This window comes from Natrix helvetica (genome assembly GCF_964273705.1).
Source record: "Natrix helvetica genome assembly, chromosome: 2".
In the NCBI taxonomy this organism is placed as follows: domain Eukaryota; kingdom Metazoa; phylum Chordata; class Lepidosauria; order Squamata; family Natricidae; genus Natrix; species Natrix helvetica.
In genome coordinates, this window is record NC_138552.1 from 27,500,258 (window position 1) to 27,522,563 (window position 22,306).

Genomic DNA, 22,306 nt, shown 5'->3' on the forward strand with positions numbered 1-22,306 from the left:
GGAGCATGATGATTTTGTATTTGCTTAGTATTGAAGAGCAGCTCCATGCTTTTTCTGATCTTTTTCTAATCCCGCAGCTTAATTCTGGTGAACTGGATCCCCTCTATGTTGCTGAAGTCCTCCTACACTGTAGTAAAGAGAGCTTGAAAAATTCTGCAACTGAAGCCGCAAAGCCCGCAAAACCTGACGAAAAAGGGGAGATGCAGGTGATGGGCCATCTTCTTCTTCTTCTTTTTTTTTTTTTTGTGTAATAATTTTTTATTGTTTTTGTCTTTTTATCACATATTACAATCTTTATATCAACAGTTTGTACAATGTTACATCGTCGTATCTATGTATGTTTTCCTCTCTTTACCATATATTACAATCCTTATGTCATCTTATCTATACATTTTTATGATATTTTACATATTTACCTACTTTTATATACAGTATATATACTTTTTATATATTACATCTTCTTCTTCTTAATGAAAATAGAGTTTGTATGTCAAAGGCACAGTCTGCAAACTTGGTGATAACACATAGTTTCTCCCTGTATACAAATTGTTGCCAAAAACAAAGGACACAGGGTCCCTTTTTGCTGGATGACATCAGTTTTAGCTGAAAGAGAGAGAGCTCTCAGAAACAATTTGCTTATATTTGTTTTTTCCAGTAAATGATTCTTCCTTCTTGCCTTTAATATAGACAACGACAGCATCTTCTTAAGTAATGGTATAAAATTAAAGTATAATTCCAAAATCAGAGCCATAAGGGATGCATTTTTACATTATGTATAGTAGATGAAAATTATTTTGATAGGTGTGCACACTAAGTTAAAATGTTAAACCTTGCATTAAAGACAAATCTGGGAGCTGATGGATTTGAACAGCTGTTGATTTTCTAATGTAGAGTGGTTTTCTTATTGATGGAAATAATAGCATAATATAAATATGCCTATTTATAACTATTATTCCAATTTTACCTAAGGACCAAGCAATGAATGTTGAATATTTGTTAGGTAGTTGAATATTAGTCTATACCTACAGTTGTGTTTTCCTGGCTTTAAACTCTCTTGGGAAAGAAGGCCATGCATAGAGTAAGAACTGGTGTAGGATTACTCGGCTATAGCTTCCACTAAAGTTACTTCCTTCACTGCAAGCTTATTCAAATTTATGTTGGGTTTCACTGTAATCTCAGATTTGCCATTCAACATTCTGTTTATCTTATTTTCAGACAATATGAAAGTCTGCTAAATTGCTGCCTTGGCAAAAAAGGATGTTCATTTTTTTCATGTAGCTATTAAATGTTAAATTCTTTTTCCCTTCACTTCATTCCATATAAAATAGAAATTTAATAACAGTGTAACAACAGTTTTAAAATCTTGCAGTTGACATTTAAGATATGCTGCCTCTGATTCTAGAGCTAGTAAAACAGCTATAAGAGTGTTTAATCACCTGCTCATTTATAAATTTGTAACATTTGTAAACTATCTAAATCAGGGGTGTCAAACCCACGGTGTCACATTGTTATCACATGACGTGTCACGACTTTTCCCCCTTTGCTAAATCGGGGGTGGGGGTGGCCAGCACATGATGCATCCAGCCCACAGGCTGCAAGCTTGACACCCCTGGTCTACATTTTTACTATCGCCACATCTGGCACCACCAGATGTGGCAATAGTAACAATTTAGATTAGTAGATTTAGATTTAGGACTAAATTTAGATTTAGTTAAACAATTGTACAGTATAGATCTGAATCGAATTCTAATAAACCAGGGATTAATGCAATTTAATTTGTGTGTGGGTAAATATACCGTATTTTTCGGAGCATAAGACACACCAAGGTTTTGAAGAGGCAAATTTAAAAAAAAAATAGGTAGGTAGATAGAGGGAGAGAAAGAGAAATACAGTAGGTAGGTAGGTAGGTAGGTAGATAAAGGGAGAGAGATACAGAAGGTAGGGAGAGAGAGAGGGTAGGTAGGTAGATGTTTCGAGGTGTATTTATCCATGTGCTGGAGAAGGAAATCGCTAACAATCTGCAGCACCTAAGACTTTGTTTCTGCAGGCACAGCCCTTGATCAATGTAATTCTCACCAATTAGTTAAAGAGCTTTTCAAATGGAAAAAAAAAGTTTTTGCACTGTGCAAACCTCCCCAAAACGGCCCATTGTTCACGAAAACGGGCCCATTTTTTTAAAAAAGGCATGAATAGCCTGGGGGGGGGGGCTTGCAGAGTGCTCCTGGGGGGGGAGGCAAAAAAGAGCAAAAAACTTCCCATTTTTTTGTATAAAAAAAAGAAAGCATGCATAGCCTTATGGAGGCTTATAGAGTGCTGCTGTGGGCCGGGGAAGGCCAATTTTTTGCTCATTTCTGCCCTTCTCAGCCCCCAGGAGCTCTCTGAAAGCCTCCATAAGGGTATGCACAGCCATTTTGGTGAAGGGGCGGGGCTTCGGGGGGGGGGCAAAAAAATGTATTCGGTGTATAAGACGCACCCAGATTTTCAGCCTCTTTTTTGAGGAAAAAAGGTGCGTTATATACTCTGAAAAATACGGTACATAAAGTGTTTACATGCATTCAAACACGCATACAGGCAAAATGCATGGGTCCCTTGCTCCTGAATTGTCCTTATTTAGTTTTGAAGGATGACAGAAAGATATTTTTTTTAAAAAAACTGATGAGAAATTTTGCGATGACTCCAATTTGTGAATTTATTTTTTTATGTCAATAAGTTAAGCATTTTCAAGAGAGAGTTCAATTTTAAATACAGCAAAATAAAGCAAATGTAAATAAAGCAAAATTTGAACTGATTTATTACAGAAATAATCCATATTCCCCAGTATATTACAGATTTTAAAAAACGGAAGTATAATACTGTCCTCAGAAGATGTTGCATAAAATATAATCTCTTTAATAATTTGAAGATTAACCAAGTACGTTTTCAGTTTACTGATCATTTGTCTGTTTGAATAGGTCGTTCCTGTACTGGTGCATCTTCTGTCATCCATCAGCAGTGTTCGACTCTATATACCCAAAGACCTGAGGCCTCTTGATAACAGACAGAGTGTATTGAAATCAATACAGGTAAAGTGTGTGTGTTTGTGTATGTTGTTTTATGTGTATGTATGTATGATGAAACAGAATCATAATCTCAGATGGAACAGATGAATTAAAAAAAAAACGGAATTAGAAGATAATTTAGTAAATGCTTGCAAAGTTACTCACCCAAATAACAAATGCTGTTCTTACTGCCTGATTGGACTACTGCAGTGTGCTCTGTTCTTTAAAGAACATTTAAAAGTTGCAGCTGGTGCAAAGAGCAGCAGTTCATATCCTTAGTACCAAATGCCATCCACATCTTATAGGGCTCTGAGCACATTGACAGCAGTAATACCCCAATTCAATTTAAAGTGTGTGATTTTAACCTGTAAGGCTCTGTTTGGTACCAAAATATATCCATGGGAACCTCCGTCAACTAGAATCCTCCCTTCCTAGAGAAGCAATTTGGGAAAATTTCATTGGGAGTCTCCCACTACCAGGAGATTAGAGAAGTTGAAGCTATAATAAGAAAGGTCTCCGTAATCCCCTCCTTTTGGTGGAATAATTTACTGGCAAAGATCAGGTTTGCCACCATCCTTTTGATTTTCAGAAGCAGGTTAAACTACAGTTTTTCTGGAGAGCCTTTTTGATGGCAAAGGGTAGTGCCAAAGAAACGTTGATCTTTTCCACTTTTAAGACAATTTTAGATACTTCTTACATTTGTTTTATCTTTGAATTGTTATGGGTGTTTTCTTCTTGTGAAACTCCCAAGAGGAGCCTCAGGATTGAAGTAGTTTAAAAATCAAATAAGTATTTGGTCTGAAGATTTCTTTTTCAGTTTAATCTCTTTGCCACTATGTTATCTGTTCTCAAATATCTGAAGTATCAGCTATATAAATACTGCAGTGAATAAATGTTTTAAGGCAGGAGTGTCCAAACTTGGCAACTTTAAGACTTGTGGACTTCAACTCCCAGAATTCCCCAGCCAGCTCTGCAGAGCTGGCTGGGGAATTCTGGGAGTTGAAGTCCACAAGTCTTAAAGTTGCCAAGTTTGGACACCCCTGTTTTAAGGGTTGTTTTTTAAAAAAAAAAAATCTTACAGGAAGTGCAGAGACGGTTTCCTGATGGAGTTCCTTTGCTGGATCCTATTGATGACATGGGCATTAAAGATCCAGGTCTGAAAAAAGTAATCCAAAAAATAGAAGCATTTGAACATAGGATGTATTCTCATCCACTTCACAACGATTCTAATTTGGAAACTGTATACAAACTTTGTGAAAGAAAAACACAGGTAAGGAACAAACTTTAGGCAAGTTCACTTGTGGATGGATTGTAGGTCATTGGATACAGTTTGCCTTCTTTAATGTAGAAGGTCCAAGTTCCACTTCTGATAACTTCAAACCAGTAATAAAATCCTAGAAAAAGAATTGACTTCTGGGCCACACAAGGAGATAGTTTTTTGTAGTTGTTAAGATACCAATCCAGAAACCAGGAGACCATGAGTTCTAGTCCTGCCTTGGGCACAAAGCCAGATGGGATTGGCCCAGTCACTTTCTCTCTGCCCTAGGAAGTGGCAACCATTTCCTGAAAACCTTAACCAAGGAAAAATGCAAGGAGTCAGTGACTTGAAGGCACAAAACAACAAAAATGGACAACATAGGGAAATATTCTGACCGAATAGTACGCTTCCCCCTTCTCCCAAATAAGCTCATAAGGGTATTTCCTACTGAAAAATATTTTCATAATTAAAATTCCAGTAGATTTTTTTTTACAAATATAGTAGCCAATTAGAAAATAATTTGAGATTTTTATTGGAAAAGCTACCTTTCTTTCTTAATACCTATAAATTGTCACTTTCCTGTATCTTGTAATGTTCATCAACTTCGGTGCTCTCTATAGTTGTGATCATCCACAGCCAATTTTCCTGAGGGAGGGAAAAATATTGTGAACTTCTGGTCTCTTAGTTAGGACTTTACCTCGCAGACAGATCCATAACTGACGGAGTAAAAATGAAATGCTGCTTTTGATATCTGTTTTGTGAGTTGGCAAGTGTGTGTCTTGAGCCATTTTGGTATGATATCTCGGTTTATTTTCTGACAATAAATTTTCCAAGCAATGACAAAGTATGTGCATTAGATATGTTTATTCAAATCCATTTTGGCTATATAATTCAATGAAACATTTGATTTTCTATGTTCTCATTTATAAAAAGGGAATATCTTGGGTTTGCAAGTGTTGATGTGGCCTATGATGATTGTGGAGATCAAAATGGCATTATAAAATTGTCTTCGTTTCTTATTTCTGTTAAAATGTCTGTGTGAACTTAGATTGCTGTAGACATAAAAGCAGCTAAACGGGAATTGAAAAAAGCAAGGACTGTTTTGCAAATGGATGAGCTCAAATGTCGTAAACGTGTTCTTAGAAGATTGGGCTTTGCAACCTCTTCAGATGTCATAGAGATGAAAGGACGAGTTGCTTGTGAAATCAGCAGGTAAGATGATGATGATGTAAATGAATCAACAAATGGACAGTTGTGTTGTTCTGCAAGTATTTCTCTGTTTTGCCTTTGTGTTGGTGTTCTATGTTAGTCTACGGTTCAGAAGAACCTCCTATTCATATAGATATATTTGGTTTGTTAAATAATAGTGGAGTTCAAAAGGACTGCACAGTGAGTTCTGTGAGCCCAATAGGGCTTTAACTTGTATTACTCAAGCAGATGACATATCCTCTGTCCTCTGCCAATTAACAAACTGCATTTGAGACAATTTTCAAAAATGTTTTCAGATATGAAAAAACAGAGCTCTTGTTGTTCAGAGACAGTCACATATTCTTCTGCATATGCTGTGCATCAGAATTCCTAAGCTCATTCTAAACTTATTTTTTTACCCCTATCCCAAATAACCAAGTCATGGAGGTTCCACAGTTAAATTCCCAACTTAATTTATGCAGCAAATATTATAAATACAGATAATCATTCCCTAATATAAAATCGTTTGAGTCGTGGGATATTCTGGGCATTACTGAATACAAGTTAATGTAAGATTAGGGTAAAACAGGGCAAGGATGAGCAATCTTTCAATTATTCTGAAGAGGATGTGTGAATTTATTAAATTTCTATATCCAAGTCACTGGGCAGTTTACAACTGTTGTAGAATTGCTGAAAATTGCCCCAACTGTTCCCACTAGTAGACGCTGTCACTGGAAAAAGCTATGGCTGTGACAATATGTAATGCTTCAGCAATAGTAAGTGTTTGGAGTCAGCAGTTTCCCCATAGCTTACTCAGCTATTAGTACACTAAGACTAGCTGTTATCTCCCTTAACTAGGCCAAGATTGTTTATTTTGTTTAGTCAAAACGCATATGGATATTTTAGCTACCGTATTTTTCGGAATATAAGACGCACCTTTTTTGCTCTAAAAAGAGGTTGAAAATCTGGCTGCACCGAATTATACACCGAATACAGCATTTTTTGCCTCCTGAAGCCCCGCCCCTTTCACCAAAATGGCTGTGCATACCCTTATGGAGGCTTTCAGAGAGCTGGGGGCTAAGGAGGGCAGAAATGAGCAAAAAATTGGCCTTCCCCGGCCCCCAGCAGCACTCTATAAGCCTCCATAAGGCTATGCATGCATTTTTGTTTACAAAAAAACAGGCAGTTTTTTGCTCTTTTTTGCCTCCCCACCCCCCAGGAGCACTCTGCAAGCCCCCCCCCCTCCCAAGGCTATTCATGCCTTTTATTTGAAAAAAAAGGGCCCTTTTTCACAAAAAACGGCCGTTTTGGGAAGGTTTGCAAAGTGCAAAACCTTTTTTTTTTCCTTTCGGAAAGCTGTTTAATTCAAGTGTTGATGAGTTTTAGGTGCTACAGGTTGTCAGCTCTTTCCTTCTCCAGCACATGGATAAATCCACCTGGAAACATCTACCTACCTCTCTCTCTCTCTCCCCTCTACCTACTTACTGTACTTATTTTTCTCTCTCTTTTTCTCTCTTTCTCTCCCCTTTATCTACCTACCTACCTAACTACTCTCTCCCTACCTACCTACTGTATTTCTCTCTCTTTCTCTCCCTCTATATACCTAACTACTTTTTAAAAAAAATTGCCCCTTCAAAACCTAGCTGCTCCGGTGCGTCTTATACTCCGAAAAATACAATAAATTGCCAACAAAACAAGTTCACTCTTCATTTAAAAAACATTGTATCATTAACCCTTTTCTCCTGGATAAATTTATTCGAGCTCTCACATCTACAACATCTGAACTCTTAAATGTGTTTTTTTCTCTATCTGTTTTGGGAGAAGGAGGGCAGAGTGACTTTTTAAATATTGATTTTAGACATATAAATTACTAATGCTGCCATTAATTGAATCTCTTCTAGTGCAGATGAGCTTTTGCTGACAGAAATGATGTTCAATGGGCTTTTCAATGATTTATCTGCAGAACAAGCAACTGCTTTATTAAGCTGCTTTGTATTTCAAGAAAATGTAAGTTATTTTTTTTCACAGACATATCTGTGCTAATGTGTTACAACAGAACAAATTAAAAATGAAGGGGTTTGTGACACATCTAAGACCAACTATGTTCATTATATCATAATAAACAGAGGAATTTTGGGATATGAACATATGCTTACAGTATTGATAGAGAAAACGAGGAGGAAATGAGCTTGAGTTTCCAGAAAGTAGCAATAGGGCGGTATGAGGGCTTCCTTCTCTGCCCTTATTGTTCCTGCAGTTGGTTGAACTTGTCCCCTTTGGAGAGTGATAGATAGGAAGAATTGCTTCAAGACTGCACAGATGTGTTTACAGAATTCATTGAGAATTCACTTGGAACTGAACACATACGATGCCAGTAGCTTCTAAGGATGTTATGTGGGATTCTTTTGAACCTGTGGAGTTTAAAGAAATGGATTTTAGAGCATAAACTCAGCCATGTGTCATTGTTGAAGCTGCCAGAGAAAGAAATAACATACTGAATGATTAATGCTGCTTTAAGAGGCAGGTAGTACCAGCCATTTTGAAGGAGGCAGCTGTGCACCTGGTGAAAGAAATCTCCCTTGATTTCGATGTTCTAGGCAACTTCCAGTTGATCTCCATCGTTTTTTTTTTAGAGTAGGTTACTAAAAAGATAGGAGACAGGCTCAGCTATTGAAGATTTTGAAAGAAAATGTTAATATCTAAATAAGCTGTAGTCATACTCCAGTCTTGCAGATGGAACTGAAATGGTACTTGTCATCCTGTAGATAACCCATGAGAGTGTGATGTCATGATGATGATTGTGGTTTTTTATTATGCTTATGTGGATTTATTGTGTATTTTTATTATTTTGGTGCCATGGTATTTTTATGATATGTTTTTTTTTATGAGCCACCCAGAGTCTGCAATTGAACTTGCAGACTACACTATAATGCCAAAGAAATGAACACAGGCACCTTCATGGCTCACTTCATCAAATGCATGGAGTAAATTCCTGTAGAGACTTCTTAAATAAATACAGTGATGGGGAGTGGAAGAAAAGGAAATGACCCGGGGAGGGTGGGGGGCAAAGGCTCTCCAAACAACCCTGGCCACTCCTTCTCATAGGAAGAGAGGAAATTTGTAGATCTGACGACTTAATATATGTGGAACGAATTCTGCAAGAAAAGTCAAGAGAATGAAATTAATTTTGGTTAAAGAGCATATGTAGGATAAAATTTGTAACCCAGTTGTAATAGTAATGTCAGCCTTTCCTTTTGTTCCAAAATGAGGTTTACTAAAACACTGGGAATAATATTTTACTGGGTTGGAAATCTAGGAGGCTCATACAATATTCTGTGTTCAGTATTGGCAAAGAAGCTTTATAAAGATGTTAAAAGAGTGATGCCCACAGTCTGTGAAGTATTTTTGATTTTGTATGGTGGTTACATTTTAAATATGTAGAATATATAGGAGTTGTTGATGGGTTCTTTTTTTTTCAGTCTAGTGAAATGCCCAAACTAACTGAACAATTAGCAGGTCCTCTTCGACAAATGCAGGTAAATGTTTTTCAGTTCATTCTATGCATAAGTTGATCTAACACAGGGAGCTTTTGTTTAGAATAAAATATACAACATAATTCAGATTGAAAGCTTAAATGTAAATTGACAAGTGTATTTTTCTAATGAGAAAAATGCATCTGTTTACTTTAAAAGCCTATATAATTGTCTGCTTTACGGTTTCAATAATAATAAAAACTTTTGAAGTCCAATCTCTGTCTTAAAGTATGAACTTTTGATTTCACTTAATTGTAAATCCACCAGAATAATTTAAAATTGTTTTGTTGAATATGATTGGATAACATGGTTTGGAAGAGTTTTCCTCAGGTGTGTTGCACATTGGAAATGTTGAAAGCTCTCATAATATGGCTGTCATGGATTGGGTGGATATATCTGGTTACATTCATTGGCAAGGATACCCTATGTTATGCTTCTCAATGTGTTCCTCGAATTCATTTTTATTTTCTAAGAGTGTCTGTGAGATCCATAAATATTTTTAAGTTAAAGATAATGCTAGAAATTGGCATTTTGCTTTAAAAATGTGGAGTAAGGAACATGGCAAGAACAAATATCTGTAGTCTGATTGATGATTCAAGGAGCATCATTTGGAAATCCCAATTTTATCCTATTGTAAGCTCTTCTTTAGCGTGTGCCAACATACAGATTTTCTACTATGAAGCAGAAGCCATTTTTAAACAAAATAATTATATTCAAACAATTACTTCATTTAGAACATGCAAGAAATTGGTAAATACCTAAATTTTATCTCTTCAAGGGTAGAAACTAAACAATGACTGATATGTATGCTTAAGGATGATTATTTTTGTGTTTGATTTGTTAGTTTAAATAAAATGTTTTTTTTCTTTTTCAGGAATGTGCGAAAAGAATTGCCAAAGTTTCAGCAGAAGCTAAATTGGAAGTTGATGAGGAAAACTATCTCAGTTTGTTCAGACCAAACCTGATGGATGTGGTATACACATGGGCCAATGGAGCTACATTTGCTCATATATGTAAAATGACAGATGTCTTTGAAGGTATGTGTGTTTATTTTGTTGCTGGAGTTAAAAATTAAAGAATCAAATGCCATAGGTTGTAAGTAATTGTGGTTGTACTGTTTTTTTTTTCACATTGGTAATTTATTCATAAGAAAGGAAAAGTGTCCAACAAGGGATAACTGAACATGGCATTGTGTTCTAATAAATGATAAATTATTCTTTCCCCCCCCCCCCCAATTCCTTTAGGAGGGAGAAATTGGCTTTCACAAACATTGAAAAACACCAAATTAGTTTTTCTTTTCCCAGTCCCATTACAGATACACCCAGCAAACCATAGTTTTTGGTTAGGGTAGAGGAAGAATTGCCAATAATGGAGGAATCAAATAGAATGATTGGAGTTGAAAAACTTTCAGGGCTTCCATTGAAATTTCTGCTCAAGAGTTTTGAATCAAAGAATTGTGAGAGATGTGTGATACTGTTATGTACTGCATTCTTCATTCAACTTTAGAAGTTTTTGCATGGACTTAAGTGTATGTACTGCAGGGTAAATAGACAATAGGATTTTTGGTTTAAAACATTTTTAAAATTGTTAATTAAATGCTCCCTGGAAAAGCAGCATGTAAATTGAATGAATAAACAAACTGCAGCATTGGCCATTTAGCTTTTAAAACCTTGTTTAGTTGTATTAAAACTCAGTATTCTTTATTTTTCCCCACCCTCTTCCCAGGCATTAGCAAATATTGAATGTATTGTTTGCTGTGGCAACAGTTGCTTTGAAAGCAGTTGCAGCCAGAGTAAATGTCAAAGGGTTTCTTTGGAAATATAACTCTGACATCCAAAGGGGCTTTGCAGGGTGATAAAACATGGGCGGACAAGTTCTACGTATTTGGTAAACATGATTTACCATGAAAGAAATTCTCTGTCTGTGGATTGAAATGTGGTGTAACTGCACCAAAGGATTTCTTCCCTTTTTGTACATGTGCTTGTTTGAGCCCCCCTATTCCCAGGTTGATGGTGTTTTTTTAATATAGTGACTCTTTGCTTTACTCACAAACAAGAGTAATTATAACATCTTACCTTTTTGAGAATTAGAGTATTTCCTTAAAATACTAAAGGATCCCCTAGTTTCTGTAAATTCAAAAAATCTGGTGAGCTATTTAAATCATTGTTCCAAGGGAAAAAATGTTTCTTATAATGAGATTGTTAGCATCTACACCCTTTATAAATCAGGAAAAAATGAGATTAGATGTAAGTAAATCTTTCATTATGTCCACCTTCCGCCCACTACGCCAGTCATTGAGAGACAAGGATCAGGGATGCCAGGGGAGTAAAATAAAAGAGGCCTGAAGTTATTTTTGTTAGATATGCGTTTTATTGATTGCAGTGAAGCAGGCAGGCAAGTTTGTGAACAGTTGCATTTATAAATGCGATATAAAAGTGTCCTCTTTCATTCCCCATGCGATAAAAGGTTTTCCAGTAAGCGAATGGTTTAAATGGGAGACCAGAGTTGCACAATGAACAAGGTTTGTTATGGTTCAACACTGGGCAGGATGGGATGAATAAATTCTGTTAAGCTGCCCACAATAGCAATATCCACTGCTAAGGAAGAAAAATATGTAAAACAGACAAGGCACTGACAATAGCAACTTTTTGGGGGGGGTTAACTCCATGTAAATTGCAAGTATTTATTTCCATATATCAGATATATCCATATATGAGCAAACAAAAATGCTTCCAAAAATGACAAGTAATACTGAAAGGCACTTTTCTCTGGCACAGCAAAGTACATTGAAGTAAAGTTTTAGTGACATATTGTCAATTTGGAGAGGAGGTGGGAAAATACAAGTGGTGGGTTCAGTGAGCACACACTCACTGAATATCTTGGCAAATGGAATTTATTTGTTGCCTTATTTGATGTAACCCTTTTCTATGATATGACCACAAGGAAGGTTCCCTAGATGTCAGTATATTCTTTATAGCTTTTTACATCCCTTGAGTTTTATATCCTTTGATCTAAAAATTATTCTTTCTCAGAATAAGTTTGCTTAAACGGCAAGTCAGTGTTCCAAGCTCTTGTGGCTCAGATTTTATTTCCTTTTGATAGCAGACTCCAGGTGACTTTTTAAAAGAGTTGCTAGATTTGCACTAAGGCAATCAAATTTAATCTTTCAAATTGATGAAATTGTTCATTATAAGGGCCTCATTTCTTCAAGTTGTCATCAGTAGCAAGAAATCTATTCCCTGCCTTAGTCTATACTCCTTAGGCTACTTTTCCAGGTCCAGCTCTGATATTCATTCACATGTTTCCCAGAATGTTTGAAACAAAACATACCTTTCATAGGTGTCATTGCAGAATATGAAAATTTACAGCAGGGAGGATAGGTAGATTCTGGGTTCTTTGTTTTAAATAACCTGCATTCACCTGCAATCTATGGCATATGCTAAGGCTAAGATAATACATGAAGTCTCTTGTATTTCCTTCCCGATTGAGAGAGGGAGGGATGTCTTGGAATGCCCCAAAGACCACAAAGTAGCTCCCATATTAAACATAAATTTCAGGGATGGGTAGCCAGAGCCTGCCCTACATAAAAGAAATACTCTCTGGATTTCAGAGCCATTTTAAAACTTTTTGTGATATTCTTTTTGCTTCAGAAGAAGAGAATTGAATGAATCAGCTTGATTTTACATACAGCTCCACAAAACAACCCATACTAGAGGCAACAGGCCTACTTCATAGAAAGGGCTGGTTTCTTTGTAGAAAATGACTGCTTTAACATGAATATCTATCTACCGATTTCTGTCTATGTACATTTCCTCATTCAGGTAGCATAATTCGATGTATGAGGCGGCTAGAAGAATTGCTTAGACAGATGTGCCAAGCAGCAAAGGCCATTGGAAACACAGAACTGGAAAACAAATTTGCAGAAGGTTTGTATGTACAATATTGTATAAATAGGTGCATCTTAAAACGTAGAATATATTTACAAGCGGTTTTAAATTGCTTGGCTACAAGCCAAAGTATTCAATTGGAACTGAACATGCCTGTTATAATCTGCTTGTTGCTGAGTTTGATATTTGGGGGGGGGGGGGTAACCTGCTAATGTTTCCCAACAGTCAAAATAGCTGTACAATATGTTGAAAATTCAGCACTGAATTTCAGTTTAATTTTACTACATCTTATTAGCATGAGCAAGTAGTATCTGACTACAACGATCCCATTAACCTTGGATATATTCTTTTCTTTTTTATTCTCAACAGGAATTACGAAAATCAAGAGAGACATTGTGTTTGCTGCAAGTCTTTATCTATAAGAAGAATGTGTGGTGTCTGAACAGCCTTCATTCTGCAGCAGTTACTCAAAAAAAGAGCCACTAAAATGAACAGTGCTTCCTCTTCACAAGCAAGACAGATTCTTATTTTGAATGTATTCCATTACTGTTTGTAATAAGTATTATACATTATTTTAATTAAAAAAAAATAGTCAGGATATTGTGTTTATAAAGCATAAGCTTGAACCAATAGAAATTTTTAGGTTTTTAGATACATTGTTGTTAACTATATACATATAAAGTGAGCACTTAAGAGGTATAGCAGCAGCAGTCCCTTCAAAAGGCATTTATTTGTTTTTTACAGAGACCAGAAATATTTGTGAAATTTTCCTTTTAAATAGCAGGAGATTCCACAGGTTAATAGCTCTTGCACATATCATGGCTGGTGATTACTGCCATAGTGATTTCCATTGGTAGGCGTCTCATGTAGAGTTGTATGTGAATCTTCTTCCTCCTTCTGTTTAAATGTACGGCCTCTCTCCTTGAAGAAATCTGAGACATACACAACCTGTAGGGACACAATAGTTGGTATAACGCATCATCAGATAGAACAGCACTTACTTGTTACTGTCCTTCTGTGCACATCAGCCACTGGGGACACTCGAACTGGAAGACTTTCTCTAGAAGTGGTGGCTGACACTCAACAATTGATTTACAGAGCAGGTAGTGGGGAAAGACCAATATGCGGGATAGTGAAATGTGGTAAAAGGCTGCCGCAATACTGGAAAATATAGCACTGGCAAATGCAAAACTTCATGCCATCCTTTCCCCATTGCAGTGAACCTATGACACACAAAACTGGTGGTTTAAATATATGAAAGCCCTTTTACGATTTATTTCAGGGGGGAAAAACCCAGAAAGGCTTAAGTCAAATTCGCTTATTTGAAAATGGAATTGAGCAAATGGTAGGGGGGGGAAATAGTTACAGACTTACAGTAAGGGTTGCTACTAGTGCTCCCTGGATGAGTCCAGTCAATACGTCGCTCCAGTGATGTTTGTAATCAGAAACACGGGAGAGGCCCACGTAAATGGATGAAGCAACAAGTCCAAACTGGATTGTAGGACGCAAAAGTCTTGCCCAGTCATTTTTCATTCTGGCCTGAAGATAAAGCTAAAACCAAAAAGGCACACTTTCAGCAAGAGAACAGAAGACCTGTCAAAAGCTAAAGCATTTTTTTTGTAGAAAACACAATCGCCTAATGGATAGTAATGGATATAGTATCAGCATAGCAGAAGGCGGGTAGATCACCTTGTTAAGATAAACATAAAGACAACTTGAGTGCTGTTTCTTCATATCCAGTTTTGTACTTAACATTTTAATAGACATCCTTTCTATCAGCCTGTATATGTATGTATAAAGTGTTGCCCATTTTTAAATTCAAAGTGGTACGGTGTTTAATAAGTTACAGATGTTGCTATGGTTGTCTTTTCTGAATAAGGAGATAGTCAATGCCATAACCATTTCTTTGGCAGTCACCGTGAAAAACATTTCTTTACAAGTATTCTAAAAATTCTTAATTTGAGTATGGCAATATTAATCACAAAACAGTAGCAGTAATGATCAGAACCAGACGTAGCATTTTCTGAAGGAGCTTCCACTTGTCTTCAGAACAATCACAAAACTGCTCCTTCTTCTCAAGCAATATTTGCCTAGAACTGACCCTAGTTCCTTAATATCCATTAGGGAGGAGCACTAAGAGGTTGGCAAGTAATTTATCCTCATAAACTGTAACTATTCAACAAATAATTATATGGTGTCCTGGGCATGAAAAATACTAACAGAAGCAAATCATTGTGTGACGTTACACATGCTATGAACTGAACTGCAAGTCGCATGTGTGCTTCCAAAGATAAACATGAAAAACTACCTGCCTGCTAGAAACATTAGAGCTATCTGAATGAATGCACATAGGCAGGCTTAGATTTCTGAAACTAGTGATTACATCACCCTTTTGGTACTCCTCTCTGTCATTCTGCTATAAAAAGACTGAAGTTTAATGCTATCTGGAGCAATTTTTAAATAACCAGGTAAGTTTTTCATAGATTCAAGCTGTACTTGGTCTGACTTTCTTAAATGTTTGTATGACTGAAGTTTAAGACATTCTGCAGGCATATTCTTCAAAGATGAATACAGGAGTTTTGACACGAAGGCAGGTATGAAGTTCAACATAGTAAAATTGCATAGTAGTGTTCCAAGCCAAACAGTTTTCTCTAGACCTTTTTTGTGACTGTGACCGTTACACTAATGTAAACCGTTTATTCCCAATGGGAACTCGAGCCAGGAGTTATTCTGGTGGTCTAAAAAAAGCAGGCTGGCATTCATCCTTTTTTTCCAGTTTAGGAATTCCACTGAAGACATTGAAAAATGCTTTACTTGGCTAATATGGTTTCCACACACAAGCCATTGCTGTAGTTGGCAGAGCGACATTACACACGTAGGAGGGAAGGTGGTATATGTGGTTATGAGTGGGAGAAAAGGTGGAACCTTAAGACAGTCGTTTAGAAACTTGTGGTTCCAACACAAAACGGGTTGGGTGCCTGGGAGCTAGGTGGTAGCTGGTAGGATTTCATACGACTTGCCAATATGTCAAAATTGAATGAATGATTAAAATGTGGTGTTTGAACCTCCCTGAAGTAGAAATGGTTTCATAAAGCAGGACTCTGAACAACTGAGATGGCAAAACAGGAAACGTGGCTTTAATGTTTATTCATGGATTTTATTTCCATATGTTAAGGGCACTAAGTTGCTGAGTGTTTTGCCAGGATCCCGGCAGAAATAAAGAAACAACATTTGTTGCACTGTCTCTCCTCTTCAGATGTTAAAATAATAATATTAATGAGGAAATAAAATAAATAAATAAAACACACATTTACAACTGAGGCAAATTAAGTGATTCTTCTAAGGTTGGAAGGGGTTGGATGCCGCATATTTGTGATTTCTCAGGGCACATCACTTTCTGGGACATTATATCATAAAAGCCCTGAAGGCTGAGAGTGGCAGGAGGTAGGATAACCACAGAGTTCCTCTGAGATCAGATCTCTATATTGAGAGAAATGAAAAATTATTTATTTTCTCTTCTAAAATCTATATGCCATCCATGCCCATTTGTAGATTATCAAGTTTACAAACTCATCCTAAAGGTTCAGAGTCTTTTTTAAACATTTTCACTACTGAGTATTAAACTGAAAAGATTCTGTAATCGTAGTTTCCTTTTATCTGCACAACTTAAATGCAATCCTATATTCATATTATCGCCAAGTTCCACCATCTTTCAGAAGCTGTTAATTGAATTCCATTAGTCTTTTCAAGGTAGAGATTATTGCAAGTATTGGGTAGCTAATGATTTAATACAATAGAATCTTTTTTAATTGGAGTTGCATATAAATTGTCCAAATAATACACAGGTGAACCAATAATTATATTTCAGTTTGTTCAGCAACAGATGTTTCCAATGGCTCTTTCATGAATATTGTGCAAGTTTTTGGACTGCTGCCAATTGCAGGGAGTACGAGGGGGTTAAGTGGTTACAGCAGAATGGGAGTTTGAAAGATGCTGGTCATGGAGACATCAGTGCCAAGGCATTTCTAAGCTCCCTGGTCCTGAGCAAAAGGATGGAGACAAATGACTTGTTTATAAATTTACAATGAAGGCATTTCTCTACCCTATTCCAAAGGTGGTAATTTATATTGTACTTAATTATATTACATGATCTATTTACAGGCTACATTTAAAAGTTCTTTCATTAATTTAAAATGACCTCCCCGTAGGTCATGATAAAGAACGTTGGTCTTACCTGAACGTTTTTTTCGGGAGAGTGGAGGGAGGGGTCACTGAAGGGTTATTACAGCCTGATTGGTCCATTTGACTGAGAGAAAACTTCTTAGCCTTCGGCTTCTCCCGTTGGCTCCCAGTTTCCGCGATGTCAAGGTCAGCGTCTGCATGATGTAAGAAGACAAGGGAAAGCCGCCCCGGGCCACCCGATCCTACCCCTCCCAGACCCTGTCTTATCTAACTAGGGAGGGAGAGTGACCCCTCCCTCCACTCTCCCGAAAAAAACGTTCAGGTAAGACCAACGTTCTTTTTCCAGTAGAGTGGAGGGAGGGGTCACTGAAGGGACATACCCACGCTACGTCCCAGGGAGGGGAGACTGGGTCCCAGGGGGAGGATCGGCCACCACCCGCTGGAGAACCCTCCGCCCAAAGGATGCCTCGGCCGAGGCATAAGTGTCCAGGCGGTAGTCTCTTATAAAAGGAATAGGGGAGGCCCAGGTGGCCGCGCGACAGATGTCCTCAAAGGGCGCCCTAGTGGCCCAGGCCGCTGAGGAGGCCGCACTACGAGTGGAGTGAGCCGTAATCCCCGAGGGGGGGGATTTTCCAGAGGCTCCGTAGGCCTCCACGATGGCCAACCTAATCCACCTCCCAATGGTTGAAGACGAGACCTTTTTACCTAGGGAACTCGGATGAAACGAGACAAACAGCGCCTCGGTCCTACGAATGCCCTCCGTCCGTTTCAGATAAATACGGAGGGCCCTGCGTACATCCAACCGATGCCACGCCTGTTCTCTCTCCCTTGTAGGATTGGGGCAAAAATTAGGTAGTACAATTTCCTGTGCCCTATGAAAAGGAGTGTTAACCTTCGGGATGAACGAAGGATCCAAACGCAAGACCACCCTGTCCTGGTGAATCATGCAAAGGTCGTTTCGAACAGAAAGGGCCCCCAACTCAGAAATACGCCTGGCCGATGTAATGGCCACCAAAAATACTACTTTCAGTGAGAGGAGACGCATGTGGACCGAACTGAGAGGCTCAAAGGGAGATCCTGTCAGCGCCTTCAGGACGATGGTAAGGTCCCATGTAGGGAACCTATGGACAGGAGGCGGGCGGATGTTGGCCGCCCCTTTAAGGAACCTCTTCACCAATGGAGAGCGAGAGAGGGTAGAGGAGCCCTCTCCTCCCAAAATAGTGGATAGGGCCGCTACCTGCCGCCTGAGTGTATTATGGGACAACTCGTCCTCTAGACCTTTTTGGAGAAACTCCAGAACGTCAGGAACCGTGGCCCTAGCTGGATCGACCCCCCTGGGGCTACACCACTTCGCGAAGGCCGACCAGGTGGCGTTATAGATTCTAACTGTGGACGGCCTCCTAGCTGCCTCTAAGGTGGCTATGACCCCTGACGACAACTTCCTCCCTTTCAACAATCCCCTTTCAAGAGCCACGCGGTCAGATGTAGCCACTGCGGCTCTGGGTGAACTAAGACCCCCTGACGTAAGACTACCTCTTCTGGTGGGATCCTCCAGGGTTCTACGACCGAGAGCTGGACCAGGTCCGCAAACCATGGTCTCCTCGGCCAATATGGAGCTAACAGGATGACGGAAGCCCTCTCTGTGACTACCTTCCGAATGGTTCTGGGAATGAGGGGAAGGGGAGGGAAGGCGTAAAGGAGACCCGGAGGCCACCGGGTTCTGAGAGCATCCGCCCCTTCTGCTGCTGGAGTCTTGAATCTGGTGAAAAATCTCGGCAGTTGTGCGTTGCCGGGGGAGGCAAACAGGTCTACAAGGGGGTTGCCGAATCTGAGGCAAATCTTCCGGAACAACTCTGGGTCCAGCTGCCACTCGCCGTTGTCCAGAGTTGCCCGGCTCAACCAGTCTGCCTGGTGGTTGGACTCCCCCGAAATATGTTCCGCCATAATAGAGGCCAAGTGTCTCTCCGCCCATAGGCATAATGTCTGCGCCTCCCGCCACAGGGCTCGTGAGTGAGTCCCCCCTTGACGGTTGACATGAGCCTTCGTCGCTACATTGTCCGTAAGCAGGAGGACGTGTCGCCCCTGCAGTTGGCGGTGGAAAGTCCGGAGGGCCAGTCTCGCGGCCTTGAGTTCGAGCCAATTTATATTGTGTCTGAGGTCCGAGGCAGTCCAACGTCCCTGGGCCATGTCGGACCCCATCACGGCCCCCCAGCCGTAGAGGCTCGCGTCCGTCGTGACTTGTACTCTCTCCGGCTCCCAAATAGAGGCCCCCTGTCGCAATGCTGGGGACAACCACCACTTGAGCGAGCGTCTCACTTCCGGAGTTAACCGAAGCGGTCGTAGAGAGTTGCTCAACATTCTCCTTTGGGCTGGTATTAAGGCCCACTGAAGGGGACGCAGATGCAGACGGGCCCAGGGGACTATCCCTATGCAGGATACCATCTTCCCCAGGAGGCGTGATAAGGTCAGGGTGGAAACGGACCTTTTTGTCCTGATCGACGTGATCAACTGAGTCAGACTGGCCAAGCGGTCTGGGGACAGGCGAACCCACCCTGACTCGGAATCTATCACTGTCCCTAGATGCAGGATCTGTCTGGATGGGGATAGGTGACTCTTGGGGAAATTCACAGAGAAACCTAGTGTCTGGAGCCATTGGATGGTCAGCTGGAGGTCTGCCTTGGCTCTGGGGAGGGACCCTGCCTGCACCAGGACGTCGTCCAGGTAACACTGGAGTCTGACTGGGATGGATCTCAGGTATGCGGCCAGGGCCGCCAGGACCTTGGTGAACGTCCGAGGGGCCGAGGCCAGGCCGAATGGTAGGGCCCGGTACTGATAGTGTCTGCGTTTGTGGGAAAACCTCAGGAATTGACGGTGAGACTGGAGGATGGGGATGTGAAGATAGGCCTCCGTCAGATCTACCGAGGCCATGAAATCCCCCTTTCGAATGCCCTGCAAGATTGACTTTAGGGAGGCCATCTTGAAGCGCCTGTAAACTAGATACTGATTCAGGCGCTTCAGGTCTAAAATCGCCCTCCAACCCCCCGAGGTCTTCGGGACTACAAAGAGATTTGAATAGTAGCCCCGTCCCCTCTCCGGCTCCGGAACGACCTCCACCGCTCTGATTTCCAGAAGGTGTGAGACGGCGAGGTCCATAAGATGACGACGTTCCGGATCCCGGGACGGGGAGAATGTTCTGAAGCGTCTCGGAGGGTAGGAGAGGAACTCCAGTCTTAGGCCGTGGCGAATGGTCGCTCGGACCCACCCGTCTGATGTGATCTGGTCCCACTTGTCCGCGTACTGCGCCAGGCGGCCGCCTATGGGATGACTCAGATTTGAGTCATTTCCCTCTGCGGAAGGGACGGCCGCCCCCCCCGCGAAAGGGCCGCTTGGATTGGGACTGGTATCTGGAGCGATCCTGAAAACTTTGCCTGTTGTATGGCCTATCCTGTCTGTACTGCTGAAAACGGGACTCCTGCTCCCTGTCATAAGATCTGAAGGAAGGCCTGCGATACGGGTGACTGCGTGTTTCGGCCTTCTTGGTGGAGGTGGGCATCACCTTTTTCTTGTCTTTATTCTCCACCAAGATTGGGTCTAGGGCAGACCCAAACAGATTGGGACCCGCGAATGGGGCAGCTATTAAATCCCATTTGGCTTTATTATCGATCTGCCAATTTCTAAGCCAAAGGAGTCGGCGAGCGGCCACGGAAGTAGCTAAGGCGCTGGAGCCGAACCGCATCGCATCCAGGGTTGCGTCGGCTGAATACTGGCAGGCCGCCATAATTTTAGTTAAATCCTGGTGGATGCGATCATCCTGGATCGGGATACGATCCTGGAGCTGGCGGAGCCACATAACGGTCGTGCGATTAAAATACGAGGCGGCGGCCGCCGCCCGCATTGCCCATGCGGAAGCCTTATAATTTTTCCGCAGGGTGAGCTCCGCCCTTTTATCCTCCGGCTTAAGCTTATCTGCGGCATCCCCCGAGACCACTGGGGAGGACGAGACCAGGGCAGCTATCGGTTGATCTATGGCCGGAAGTTGGATGGCCTGAAGGAAGGCCTTCTCCATGTTATAAGCCCGCCTGTCATTGCTGCCAGGGGGGGAAAAATTTGAAGGCCTAGCCCACTGACTGGTGGCTACCTCCAGGAACAGCGGAGGAGCAGGGATCTCTTCTTTATTGGTGGCCGTGTTAGAGAACATCACCATATCCGGATCCCTGGGCGGGGGCACTGTGGGGTCCCCTGTGCCCACCTTAGTGGTCCTCCTGGCCTTCTTCAGTAGGGGCTTAAACATGGCCTGGATGAATAAGTTGGAGGAGGTGGGCTGATCAGTGGCTGCATCCTCTTCCTCAGAGAAACCCCAGTCGTCCTGACGACGGGCCTCTTCTCTGGAGGAGACCTCGCTCATGAGGGAAGGAGAAGAGGTTCTGGACCTGGTCCTACTGAAAGGAGTAATCTTACAATGCCGGGAAGGCCTGTCCCTTTGAGCTATTCCCTTGGAAATGGCTGCAGAGATTAATCTTTTAAGATTCTCAGGGAGGTGTTCTAGATCCTCCTCGTCCCAGTCAGAATCATAGTCCTGGGAACTATGATCCCTGTGAGGCCTCCTACCCCGTGAGGGACCTGCAGAGGGGCCTTCCAATGGGTCGTCTCTATCCAAGCCCCCTGTCCCAGGGGAAGTTGGGGGAGGGGGTGAAGCCCCCCGTCCTTCACTCCTAACTGATCTGGCTGAAGAGGAAGATGGAGAAGAAGGGCTGAATCCCCTGTTGACAGAGGGGGAATGACAAGGGGCCTCCGACCTGGGGGATCTAGATCTAGGTCTGGGATCCCTGGCCCTCCTCTTCTCTGCTCTCTCAATGGCCTTTTCAATGGCTCTGGAACGCCTAAGCTCGTCCCTTTGCCTAGCCCTGGATGGTCTATCCTCGGCGGTAGGCCTAGAAGAACGAGGCCTAGCTGGGGCTGTGGGGCCTGACTCCCCTTCTGGGGCCTGGGCGGTTGCGGTTTGAGCGGCTTCAGAACGCGCTGCCATCGCCCCACTCACGTGCACGGATGAAGACTGTTAAGAAGACAAAGTCCTTGTAGTCTCTGAGCCCGGCGCTGGGTTGGAGCAGCTCAGCTTGGGCCTGTGATGCCCCTTCGTTAAGGCCTATTTGTGTCAGGGCCTGCCACGTGTCCAAAATGGCCGCCGGCTTGAATTGCGGCCGTTTGTCTTCAGGCGGCCGC

The 22,306-nt window shown here is 41.2% G+C and overlaps 2 protein-coding genes across 4 annotated transcripts in view; one reads left to right on the forward strand and one right to left on the reverse strand.

The window, feature by feature from the left end:
- The window catches only part of MTREX (Mtr4 exosome RNA helicase), a gene marked incomplete at its 3' end in the record, with an annotated part of 42,646 nt that extends 29,236 nt beyond the window's left edge, over positions 1–13,410 (forward strand). Inside the window, exons 19-27 of one of the 2 annotated variants that reach the window (XM_081940528.1) lie at positions 78–206; positions 2,952–3,062; positions 4,120–4,308; positions 5,345–5,508; positions 7,386–7,491; positions 8,964–9,020; positions 9,892–10,054; positions 12,839–12,943; positions 13,274–13,410. In XM_081940528.1, the coding sequence (XP_081796654.1) occupies positions 78–206; positions 2,952–3,062; positions 4,120–4,308; positions 5,345–5,508; positions 7,386–7,491; positions 8,964–9,020; positions 9,892–10,054; positions 12,839–12,943; positions 13,274–13,326 (1,077 nt within the window). Of the gene's footprint in view, positions 1–77; positions 207–2,951; positions 3,063–4,119; positions 4,309–5,344; positions 5,509–7,385; positions 7,492–8,963; positions 9,021–9,891; positions 10,055–12,838; positions 13,117–13,273 lie in introns of those variants that run through there. The other variant, XM_081940527.1, reaches the window with a different exon arrangement.
- A 301-nt stretch (positions 13,411–13,711) lies between these two features.
- PLPP1 (phospholipid phosphatase 1) overlaps positions 13,712–22,306 on the reverse strand; it is a 78,367-nt gene continuing 69,772 nt past the window's right edge. For both annotated transcript variants that reach the window (XM_081940534.1, XM_081940535.1), the window contains exons 5-6: positions 14,279–14,455; positions 13,712–13,852 (exon numbers count right to left, since the gene is read on the reverse strand). In XM_081940534.1, the coding sequence (XP_081796660.1) occupies positions 13,721–13,852; positions 14,279–14,455 (309 nt within the window). In that variant the 3' untranslated portion in view covers positions 13,712–13,720. The remainder of the gene's footprint in view (positions 13,853–14,278; positions 14,456–22,306) is intronic.